Raw genomic sequence first — 12,350 nt, 5'->3', positions numbered from 1 at the left:
TATCTTCATAAAAAACATCCGTTTTTTTCTTTCCCACGAGAAACTTTCAACCATCCTAAACATTCAGTGTAGTGTGTACTTATTATTCTTTTAAGGAAAAATCTTTCAATCTTTCAACAATCGCAAAGAAATAGGGAGTCAGGAAATGTTCTAAAGCGAGATAACTATTCAGCACTCCACTACTTTAATAACTAAATAAAATATTAATTTTTTAATGTATGAATATTTATGATGAAAAAATACTTATTGTTACAAGTGTTCATGAACTTTTCATACTTTCAATCTGGGCACAGTTCCGACTTTTTTTTTTTTTCTGAAAATATCATAGATGCCATACAATCCAAAATGTTTTAAGAACTATTTAATTGATTAAATTTCTTTTGGGAAATTATTTCGTCTAAGCAAAAATGCTGACACGCGTAATTGAGAGAGAAAAAGCAGTTAAAACTATATTTTTCTTTTTATTGTGTTAGGAAATAAAAAAAGGTAATACGCACCAAAGTGGAAAACAGTAAAAATGATAGGGCGGACTGTGTAAGTACTATGCTTTATAAACGGTCGTTCAATTTTTAGGGCGCGGCCGTCGTCCCGGGCTTTTTGCTGAAGGGCGGGGAACGAGCTTCTGGCTGTTGTCGTCGGCGAAAGGAACCATGGAGGGAAGCACGAGCCGCGAGGCCAAAGTCTCTCGGCAGATCAGGGTGAGGTTCATCACCAGTCTGCCCAAGCATCTGAGGGTGCCGTCCTCCTCCATGGCCGTCCCTTCCGACGTCAATAGGTTCGTTCTTTCCGACATCATCAATGCCCTCCTCCCCCAAGGTACTCCTCACGGGCGACTCCCTGAGTGTGTGTTTTATCTTTCTCTTTGTTTATTTCTCTATGGCGTGGACAATTCATCGTTATGATCGTTCGTCCGCTCCTTTAAGCTGCTTACGTTCATGGGTTTCCAACGAAATGCCTGTTAGGTTTCCCGTACATATCTCAGTAGCGAGAATCGTTAAGGAGCTGCTGTTCGTGCTGCACATGTTTCGCTGGCTAAGAGTAACGTGGCATAGTCATTACTAACGGGAGCCCTACGGTTTCTCCGCTAGTTTTTTGCAGAACTGAGGGGAAATGTTTTCGTATCTCCTCACGGTTTCGCGATGTGGTTAGTTCGGTTTTACTATGCCAACTGTGACGCAATCCCTCGGGTTGCTTGATTTTACTCGTTGCTCTCTGTTTTTCAGTAATTCCCTGCAGTTATTATACGCGTTATCCGATGTCTATCTGTTGCTAGCTGAATTTGACATTCGACCTGTTTTGGTACCTAAGTAAATATAGAGGTTTGTTAGGTGCGGAACTAATCACATTATAATCTGGTGATTATGCTAACCTGACAACGTATTGATTTCTCATCTCAATCGTGCAATTTATCGTATACTTGCTTCAAGTCTCATGCTCTTCTTGCTGTTACCTTGAGTTGTTAGAGTAGTGTTTTTTGTTTTTGATGTTTTTTTGTTGCTGGCGGTTCCACACATGTCTTGCAAATGAAGAAGTATGTAATGTGAATTGAGCTTGTTTTTCATTCTTAGTTTTGGCAAAATAAAGCAGTTATATTCTAACTATGTGTGTATTTTTCTCCTTTAATATCAGATACTCCTATAGCATTTGACTTTCTTATTGGTGGACAGTTGGTTCGCACGCCACTTGACAAATTTCTTCTTGAAAATGGCATTTCTGCGGTATGCAGCTGTACTCTTTAACATTTTTCATTGATGATACATGTTTCTTATGCATACCTTTTTTGACGCAGGGAAATGCAAAAAAAATTCCACTACCACTTGGATGTGGGCTTCTGACTTAAATGAATCATGTTGAATTCAGTTTTAACCGATTGTGCCCATACTGTAGTATTTAGAACTGCTCCAGGACTATATTATTTGTCTTTGAGAATAGTTTTTCATAGACAGGGCATAGTTCGACACATTGAATGGAAGGTGCCTTGTAGACACCTCCAGTTTATTCGAAGTTTCTTCAAAGTGCTTTGTTTGCCTGTAGATGTTAATAACTTCCAGTTATTCAAGAATCACTAAGTTAGCTATAGCCACATCTTCAGCAAATTGTGAGATAATCTGTTAGACAACTATGCAGTTCTGCTTAGTAGTGCAGGTTGATGGACCATAGCTTGTTAATCAATCTCATAAAATAACATCTGCAATATCATTTCTGAAACAAAATAGTTGACAAGGATGAATAAGTCGAATTGCTTAGATGCTCTTAAATCATTTTCCTAGCCATGACCACATAGAACACAGGGAACCTTAAGGACCTTTGGCTACCTTTGTGGGGTACCTGTTGTTTGCTGTTATTTTAATTATATATGCTCTTGTATTTCTCATCATTATGTAGGTTGGAGATTTTCTTAGTTCTTTGATGCCATTTTCTTTCCTTTCCATCTCTCAGGAGAAAGTTCTTGACATAGAGTACACATATGCTGCGGCACCTCAAAAGCAAGAGGATCCATGTGTACATGATGATTGGGTCAGTGCCCTTGATGGTTCACATCCTAGGTAAACAACTGGTTGGTCTCAGGTTCCTATATATATATATATATATATATATAATTACTGTGTTTTATACTTATATTTATTTATATTTGTACTTTGGCTTTTTAATTAATGGTTGCAATTTATATGGTTTTGCAGCTTAATATTGTCAGGTTGCTATGATGGCAATGGCAGGTGAGTAGCTACTCTTGATTTTTTCAAGTAACTGCTTGCTTTCCAGATCTTATCTACTGAAACTACTTTGCCTTTGATTTATCATGATACTACTGTACCTGAATTCAAAATTTCCCCCCAGGGTTTGGAGGCATGGTGCGACGTGTACTCACATTTTGGAGGGGCATACAGGAGCCATTGCTTCTGTCTCCATTGTTGATGCAAAAGGTTTTTGTTAATTTAATGTCACAATTCCCTTGCCCTGGGTACCATTGTTATTGTTTGGTTTGTCACTTTTCTTCAATGAAATCATTCAATGGTTCTGTATTTCTAATGTCTGCAGACTGTCAGGTTTGCATATGCAGCTTTTGGCTGTCTCCTTCACAAATATTCAATATGCTATATTTCTTGAAAACCAAGTGCCTTATCTACTATATGCAGTTTAAGTTCCTGTATTATATATATTATTTTATTCTAATAAATCAGTTCTTTTACATGTCCTGCATATCACAGTTATGATTTAAGGGGCAATAAAAAATATGTGCTTTTAGTCTGTTTCTGACTTTGAGTAAATCTATTTTTTTTCGCTCAAAATGTTTTTCTGTTTCTGCTATAAAATTTTATTAATGCTAGGAACTAAGGGATCATTAGTTCATATGCAGAATTCCTATAACCCATATATGGTTGTGGACTTTGACCTTGGATCAACTGATCTCATTGTTGCCATATAAAAACAGGTCCACACTTGGTACTTTTTAGGAGCTTCATAAATGGTGCACTTGCATGTGTGCATGAATGTGTGTGTTCTCTCACGCCATGGCTTTCCACCTTGGTGAAGAAAGTCATTTTTCCATTGAGCATTTGTATGATCTTATTAATATGATTAGTGCATGAGCAATTTGTTTGACATTCTTAGTAACTGAGGCCCTTCCTTTTCAGCCAATGACCATAATGGCAAATTCTGTGTTGCGACTGCTTCTAAAGATCGAACACTGAGGTTGTGGAAGGTGACTGCTAAAATACTTCAATGCTGACATTCTTCACTTTATAAAATCTTCACTTTATACTTATGTCTTTCATAAACAGTTCAATGCAGGTGATTTAGTTGAATGTCCTAAGAAGGTTAGTGCATTTAAAATCTTAAGGGGCCATACATCTTCTGTACAAAGCGTCTCATCAGATCCATCAGGGCAGATGGTAATTCATTTCAATTTTCTTATAATATATGAGTAACATTTTTTGTGCCTTTAGGAATTTTATTTCATTTCATGCAGTTTGTTTCTTAGGTATGTTCAGGTTCTTGGGACTGTTCAGTAAAGTTATGGCATGCAAATGAGTCTGATGCTGAAGGTGGATTAGTATCAATAAAGAAGAGGAAGGTGAATTCTGTAGCAGATTTGAATGAAACATCACAGATGGAGGTAGTTATACTTGAATGTTCTCTGTAAACAGTAATTTAAGAAATTGTAACCCCTTAAACCATTTGTGTCCATCTGGATGTGTTCCATTCTGGATGTGTTCCATTCTGGATGTGTGTTACCGTAACTTTTAACTTTTAGTGAGGCAGGAAAAATAGTAAATGCAGGGGAGGAGTTGATTACCAATTCTCTTTCTCAAAGCTGGACCACCTCTTGTGCTTTGTTTTTCAAAGTTATTGTAGCACCACAGTGGCTGAAAAAATGGCAGTATGTTGAACTGCTTCACGCGTTTAGGTGCACAACGAATATGAAAACTGAAAATGCATCCTATTGGTGGCACAAATGAGAGGTTGTCTGTTATGAACTAATGCATCTCAATTGTACTATTTTAGAGCAAAAGTATGTCCACTCGCAAAATGGTCCATGTTAAAGTAATGGCAGTCTTGGATCCCAAGTTTCACCATGTTAATGAAGTGGGATATGCCTTCAATGATAGATGATAACTGTATCCAAGATTCACATAATTACCAGCTCATGAATTGATCCATTTGACTGGATTTTTAAGCTTATTATTCTTCTGAAATGTTAGCTAACAAGATCTGGCTACTTTGAATTTTCTGTGTCTACAGTTTATTTATAGCTAACATTTCATTGATTGTCAGGCGGATGCTGTGTCGACATTCACAGGCCATACACAATGTGTTTCTTCAGTTGTCTGGCCAGAGCAGGAGACAATCTATTCAGCTTCATGGGATTATTCTGTTCGAATATGGGACGTTGAGACTGGAAACAATTCCATGACCTTGGTAGGCTTCCACCAGTGTTTTCATGCAACTGCTATAATTTATTTATGGTTTGATATAAGGAAAAAGGTGGAAAACTATTGAAAGCAACATCGGGAATTGTACAAAATAGTCAATAGCTGGGAATTGAAGCATAGCCTGGCTCTTTGACCTCAAGTGGCTGCTGAATCAATTTGTAAATGTATTCTAAATCGTGTTTTTACCTGTTTAAGTCATAGCCTTGTACAATTCCCTGATGTGTCTTTTTTGCCCTTAGCATCTATCACCATGTCTGTAGCCTAGGGATGGTATACCTTTGTAACTTTTTACAGAGCCTAGAACTTATCCTCTTTCTTGATACTGCTGGTCAGTTATTTATGGTTTCTTGGCAGGCATGCATGTTTTATCCAATACCCATTCACTCTTTCCTTTTTCTGTGTTGTCACTTGTCAAGCATCATGTTTTCTTTGGTACCTATTCACTGTTTCCATTTTTGTGCTGATGTGAGTTTGAGATGGTTTCATCTTTTGTCATCTTCCACGGGGCATCTTCTCCATCTTTGCCATGCTCTGAGATCTGTCCCGTTCTTACCTTTCCTTTTTATGTTCCAGGATTGTTTTGGCCTTGTTTTATATGTAAGCAGCAATCTTCTCCAGTATGACTTTCATTGTCCAAAGCCCAAACCTAATGATACTATAAGAGACACATTTTGCTGTTTACATTTTTATCATGGACACCTTAGTAATGGAGGACAAAAGTGTCAAAAATAAGGAAATCACAATGTGAGTTTGAAACTTTTCACTGTATATCCATAATTCGTTATAGTCTGTATTGGTCTTTAGAATCTTATTCAGAGGCTCTCTGGGAAGCACTCTTTTGCAGGATATAGCGGTCTGAAAAGCTTTTCGTTTAAGAAGCATCAAATCTTTTTTCAGGAATATTGATAGTTTTATATGTCTCGGTAATGAATTATTTTGCTTCGTCAACTCTTTGAGCAGGTTTGCAAGAAGGTTCTGCATTGCCTTGATGTTGGTGGAGAGAGTTCTGCACTTATTGCTGCTGGTGGTTCAGACCCTGTTCTTCGTATATGGGATCCTCGACGACCAGGTGCGATAGACCAAGTGCCCAGCTAAATAAATCATATTCCTCTATATGGTTTAGTTAGTGCTAGAGTTTTACAATTGCTGCTGACCGCTTGTCTCTGTAGGTAGTCTTGCTCCAGTGTTTGAATTCTCTTCAAAATATTCACATAAATCGTGGATAACATCATGTAAATGGCATGCAAAATCATGGTTTCATTTACTTTCTTCTTCTTATGACGGAAAAGTGATTCTATGGGATGTAAGGACTCAGGTACATACCTTTTTACAAAACTTACAAGCTAAAATTTTCCTTTTAAGGAACCAAACTTTTGTTAACAGAATGAAGTGCTTTGATGCAGCTGCCTATAACAATATTGGAGGCTCATGAAGACAAGGTAGATAGCTTTTGATGCATGTATCTATTCCACGCAGAGCATTCAAACATGCATACATTTACAAATGTTAATGAGGAAAGTGGCTAAGCTATTTAATTATGTATATGAAAATGTAGGTTCTTTGCACAGACTGGTGGGGAGGTGATAGTGTGATAAGTGGGGGAGCTGATTCGAAACTTTGTATCTTCTCTGGATGTCATATTTCATAAGGTACTTCTTGCTCACATGACTTTCAAGTGTTTAATCCGAAGGTTACTCCTTGAAGTTTGGTACTATTTGCTTTCTATCTCTGCCTTTTTCAGGTAGTTTTCTTTCCTTCCTGTAATTTGAACTAAGTTCCTGCTTATACATAATATAAAATATGTATTTGACAAGCAAGCTGCTAAATGTTTGTCTGGGTTCATGGTTTACCAATTACCATCCTTCAAGCTTCACACATATATTTTTATTACTGTAATTTGTCTTCTAAGTCATTAGCATTAATCCTGTAATGAGCTGTTTCTTACCATTCAAAGTTCCATGATCTCATTCCCTCCTGGTGTGGTCTACGGCTCATGTTCTACCTTCATAAACTAGCATCTTGTCTGCCATTTTGTTTTGCCTTTGGCAACCAGGGGTCCAGAAACCAGACAGTAAGTTGGAAATGAAAAATAATAGATGAGTGAAGTTGAACAATGGCATTAGAAAAAGGAAATTACAAGCCATTATTTACCATTGAAGCCTGAAAGAAATTGAAAAAAAAAAATGGAAACCTACTAAAATGCAGCCAACTCTTGCATGGACTCATTGGCTAGAAAAGAATATGAAGGCTGCATTGATCTATGATTGTGCTATGACCTGTCACATGGGTGCGGGTACGGTACAAGTTTGGGTACGGTGGTATGGGTTCAGACACCGCAATTTTGAAAAGTGTGGGTATGCAGGTATGACAAACTATATACTAAAAAATGATAAAAATGAAAAAAAGCATTAATAGTCTTATAATCCACAAAAATTCTCAAAATTAGAGAAAAATGAGGGAAATATAGAATCTTAGTGGAAGGGAAATATAAAAGAAGGGAAAAATCAAAATTAGAGAAAAAATCAAGTTTGAAAATATAATTTTAAATGTTTTAAAATGCAACCATACCCACTTACCCGTGTTGCTGTACCCACGTACCGACACGGGTACTTGGGCCAAATGACGGACCCGTGTCATATGACAAATAGGCTCCGATGTCTGGTCTTCTAAAGGCATTTCCTTGCTCCTTCTTTTGTTAACATGAATCTTATTGTCTGACTTCTTTTATTTTGTATGATATGTTCATATGCAGATCTGTTGCAGCTTTTTTGGAATACTGCTCACGACATCCAAAGGCCAGTTTGATGGAGGTGTTTTTCAGGTGAATGCATGCTGACAATCTCTTTGCAGGCTTCTGCGGCGATAGATTATATTTGAGAACTTGTAGCACGAGTTAGCAGTTGCACATCTATGAGAAATTTGTTAACTTGTGCTCGGCGATTTTGGTTCTTTGGTATTGATAATGAGTTATGTTTGACACAGTTATTGCATATGATATCACCCCAAAATTTAATCGTATCCTGTAGGATGTGGTTAATGGCTTCTTGTTATTTTAGTGTAAGGCCTGTCCGTGTACTTCTAGCATGGCCCTGAAGAAACTTTGCCGAAATGATTTCCTGCGATTTTACGTAGGATTGAGGACGAATTAGTAAGCATGATAAAGTCGAGATCGATGGGAGCTGCTTTCACTTGCGGACGTATCTGATCTTGGTCATAATTAGTAAGAATCATTGAAGCAACTATTGACCTTATTATTCCCACAATTGAATTAAAAAAAAAAAGGCAAGATTGAACTAGCTAGCTATACATCTAGACAGCAAACGTGTCTTTTAAAGGGACGTGAAGTTCAAATAGGCGCATGTCATCTGCCTGAATTGAGGTAGACTGAATTCAGTTACTCCTCTAACCGTTCCCCTTCGAAATAAGCAGCCGCCGCGTTAACCCGGTTGATCAAGGGAGGAGTGAACTGAGAAACTCTGATTCCTCCGCCCCCGGAAGAAACATGTAAGGAGTATCGCCGAAAGAACAGGGCGGGAAAACAAGAAGATGTAATCAGGAATGGTTACAGCAGGACAGACGGTCTTTCCACCGGTGGTGCTAAGGACCAGTACTCCTGCAGGCTGCAGGAGGTTGACGACGCCATTGCTGGTTCTCTGCCACGGCTCCGCCGGTGTTGTTACTGCAACTGGCGCTGAAAGGCCCGGCGCATAATCCTTGGAGAATATCCCTGCTAAGCACCTCGCCGTGTGGCAAGGGACGTGGGGATAAGTGGTACAGCTGTAGTCGGACTCAAAGAAACCGGCCGGCCAGATGAATCAGTTCCTTCCTAGGCTGCACCGGGGTTTGCCGCTGGACTGTTGTGCCCTAGGATCTGTCTGCTTCTTTGGCAACAGAAGGAGAGCACTTGTCCTAAAAGAAGTAGCAATATAGGAGAGAATGCATCCATTGACGAGGAGAAAGAGGAAAACAGGAAGGATAGGAGGAGGAACCATTACTCTCAAGATCATTCGTCTCTTCAGGAACGTAAGGTGATAGGGAACTGTTCGATCATGGACGCAGTGATTACAGAATGCATGCCCAACTAGATGTCAGCCACAGGTTGTCGATTTGGACTTCGCTGGGCTCCATAACTTGGAGATGAAATTCAGGGACTTTGTTCGTGCTTCCGGGCATGAACTACGATCTTGGACGAGTTCATAAACTAGAAATCTTTTCAGGACACAAACAGTGCCTCTTTTCTCTACCAAAGACAGAGTCCATGGTGAACTTTCTTTTACAAATAGAACAGACTTATGTCTTATGATGACAAAACAGCTATTAGAACACGGTTAGACAGAGGTGAAGTTGAAATTAGCCCGTGTTGAAATTGGGCAAATTTCATGGCGCCCAAAGCAATCTATAGAGTTTCCTTGAATTTCAAACATGCCAACCCAGCCTTGACAAACTTTTGAAGTTCTGAAAATTTTAGCTCTGCAAAAGAATTTTCTTACTGTTCTTAGAACAAGTGGAGGAAATGCAGGATACCCAATTTCTAGGAAGTGCTGCATCTGAATTATCTGTTCTAAGGCTTTGATGAGATGAATTGTATAAGAAGGCAAAATGTCCTGAAAAAAGTTTAGGAAAACAGGGAACATATTGCCAACCGCATGTTCATGGAGCAAAATTTAGTGGTGGTGGTTTTGATAAATTGCTCCCATAATTCAGTTTCTTAAGCTTTCATGTAGAAAGTTGGTGGATTAAACCATAATAAAATTTGGTAGAGCATCACTCCATTATATATAAAAAAAAAGAAAAATAGAAGAAAGGAAGAAGGATTAAACGAAATTTTACAAAGTATCGCAAGGTTTGGCAGTACAATAGGAACATGCTTAAGTTAGAATTTCTTTCGTAGAGCCTCCTAAATTAGACATACAATACGCGTCTAAATCAAGGAATCTAAATCTAAGTATGTTCATTTTTATACCCACCAAAAAGCTAACATATTTCCACATAAAAGTCATCCTGGTGCCCTTCTCAAAATCTTTACTTCTTTTTTTCTTCATCTTGATCCTTTTGATGCGCCTATCCTGAACATATCGACATTGTTTTGACCCTTGAGTCCCACAGTTGGTTACTTCAAAACCCTGTACATGTTACATGTTTGGTAACCTAGAGAAACGAAAACAAAAATGAAGCAAACTTGGAGAAGTGAACCAATTTCAACCCCCTATGGTTCACATTTCACCAACTCAAAATTTTCAATATTTGAAAGAAATGGAGATTATCATAAGACAGCAACCATAGTGAGAAGCTCCTTCCCTGCCCAGAATGTCTGTCAAAATTCTTATTTTTTTCTTCGTACATGCTTGCTGCAACAACTTCAAACCCCATTTTTGTGTTAACGTGGACGTCCTCTATCCCTCTCAGAGCATCCTTGGGCGTATGAGGTTCCTTTAGATAGATTAAAGACTTACACTTCAAAGCAAACACATTGAATACTCTTCAGATCCTATTGATAAGGATCAAGCCCAGGACTTCCTGATTTGAATTTTGCTCTCGCTGCGTGGAAATTTCTTGTGTTTTGCTCGAGTATTAAATACGATCGGGTTATGCGGTTGCTGATATTTTGTTCTTGGTTGCAGAGGGGGAGTTAGAAAATTTTGGTTAAGGGGCACTAGTGCCCAGAAAATTCAGGCTAAGGGGCACTAGTGCCCGCACCTGCCTCTGCCCCTGCTTGGTTGTGGCCACCAATCCTGTTTTGCCATAGAAAAATTGCATGGCTATCTCCAGTGCCAGCGCTGCCTCTTGACAAACTACGCCCAACTTAACATCGAAGAGGCGCATTTGGCTTACTGGCATAGATATGTGAACAAGATGGGTCTGACAACTACGGTCTTGAGCCGACGGACACCATAACATCTATGAGGCACATCGCATAGATTCAGGTTGAGATGGGAAATTTTAGAACTGAACCTTGTGAGGACTAGTTGGCATAGTGAATTTGAATCCTTGATAGATTTGAATGGCGTGCCCTGAGCAGAATTCAGATTCGATTAGTTGGTCCTTGTTGCTGCTGAACTTTTGTGTGATACCCATCAAACAGGTCATCAAGCCAAGCAAATTACTCTATTTATCAACCAGTTTACTGAAGTTGGTCTAAGTCCCTGCTGAATCAACTTGAATTTTATGCAAAGTGTTTCTAAAAGAGAGGAAAGTACTCGCTACTCGGTTCAATTACTGAATTCTCTTTCCATTCATGGCTCAATGAGCAATGCAAAAGTATCTTTACTTGGACTGAATGAGTGCTTTGATAATTACTATTGCTCTTATAAGGCATGCAGCCGATGACGCTAATCTGTTTTGGGTTCACACAAGCAGCCAGTAGTAAGTACATGGCTAAATGACGGTGAAACATGTCATCGATGCTGACATTTCAAGTTTTGGCTTATAGAATGTTTTTCTTGACAGGGTGGCTGTAATGCGTATATAAGTTGAAAGTAGTTCCATGTCACATGGGTGTCACATGGGTGGGGGTACGATACGGATTTGGGTTTGGATATGACATTTTTCAAAATTGTGGGTATGGGTACAACAAACTTTTCATTTTTCAAAAAATGACAAAATCCAAACAAAATCACAATAATGCAAACTTCTCAACGAAAAGAAAATAGTCTTCGAGTTCATTGGTCCATACATGTAATCCCATAAGAGAGTCTAAAAACGAAACATGTCCATTACATTCCCTTCCTCTTTTTCTTCCTCTGCCTCAGCACATTAGAGGATGATGGAATAGAAGGTTCATGGAACCTTGAATTAACAAATTCAAGCTCACTGTCTTCTTCTAAGTTAAAGTCCTTATCACTTACATCCCAATTTTTAGTTTAGACAAATAACAAACTATAATTATTGCTAAATACACAAAAAGTATAATTAAGATAAGAATTTGAATCAATAAATCATATATTTCTTTTACATATATTTTTCTTTGTTCCACGAAAGAAGCCGGAGGTTAAAATGCACACAAATCAGATCTTATATGCGCTTGCTTTAAGATTATTTGTTTTTTATATCGTGGATATATAAATATGTATTTCAATTTCTCTCACGACATGAAGATGTAGTAGGTTGAACTAGCAGCCTCAAGGTAATGAAAAACATGATAAGCATGTCCATGTGTTGTCCACCAATAAATAAATCAATAATCATCGTTATCAACAAGTACTTCTTCTCCAATTCTTGTAAAAGCCCTTGCAAACTCATCGTGAACTTGATAATTTTGATCTGGATCTTTAAAAATCCTATCAAGATGTAGCAATTTTTTCTTCTGACAATTCTGGATCCTTATGTGGTAGGGTTTTTCCAACACCTTTTGTGAGCCATTTTATTCCATGGCCTATTTCTCCTTTTAAGTTCATCTAAATCCCAAAGCAGCTCTGG

At 38.3% G+C, this 12,350-nt stretch overlaps 1 protein-coding gene across 2 annotated transcripts; it reads left to right on the top strand.

Annotated features, from left to right (window-relative positions):
- The first annotated feature begins 584 nt into the window (after nt 1–584).
- Nucleotides 585–7,952, top strand: LOC116261576 (ribosome biogenesis protein WDR12 homolog). 2 transcript variants are annotated; one of them, XM_031640404.2, is made up of 14 exons: nt 585–816; nt 1,630–1,718; nt 2,440–2,546; nt 2,682–2,717; nt 2,839–2,924; nt 3,636–3,703; nt 3,783–3,893; nt 3,983–4,117; nt 4,777–4,920; nt 5,895–6,003; nt 6,104–6,249; nt 6,338–6,373; nt 6,490–6,583; nt 7,687–7,952. In XM_031640404.2, exons 1-13 carry the CDS (start codon nt 651–653, stop codon nt 6,580–6,582), a joined length of 1,326 nt encoding a protein of 441 aa, XP_031496264.1. In that variant the 5' UTR covers nt 585–650; the 3' UTR covers nt 6,583; nt 7,687–7,952. The 2 variants fall into 2 exon arrangements, with proteins under 2 accessions (XP_031496264.1, XP_031496265.1); XM_031640405.2 differs by having other exon boundaries at nt 664–816; nt 1,668–1,718.
- The last annotated feature ends 4,398 nt before the right edge of the window (nt 7,953–12,350 follow it).

The sequence above is a fragment of the Nymphaea colorata genome, chromosome 9, assembly GCF_008831285.2.
Source record: "Nymphaea colorata isolate Beijing-Zhang1983 chromosome 9, ASM883128v2, whole genome shotgun sequence".
In the NCBI taxonomy this organism is placed as follows: Eukaryota; Viridiplantae; Streptophyta; class Magnoliopsida; order Nymphaeales; family Nymphaeaceae; genus Nymphaea; species Nymphaea colorata.
Note: the sequence above shows the minus strand (reverse complement) of the source record. Positions and strands in the feature narration are given on the sequence as shown.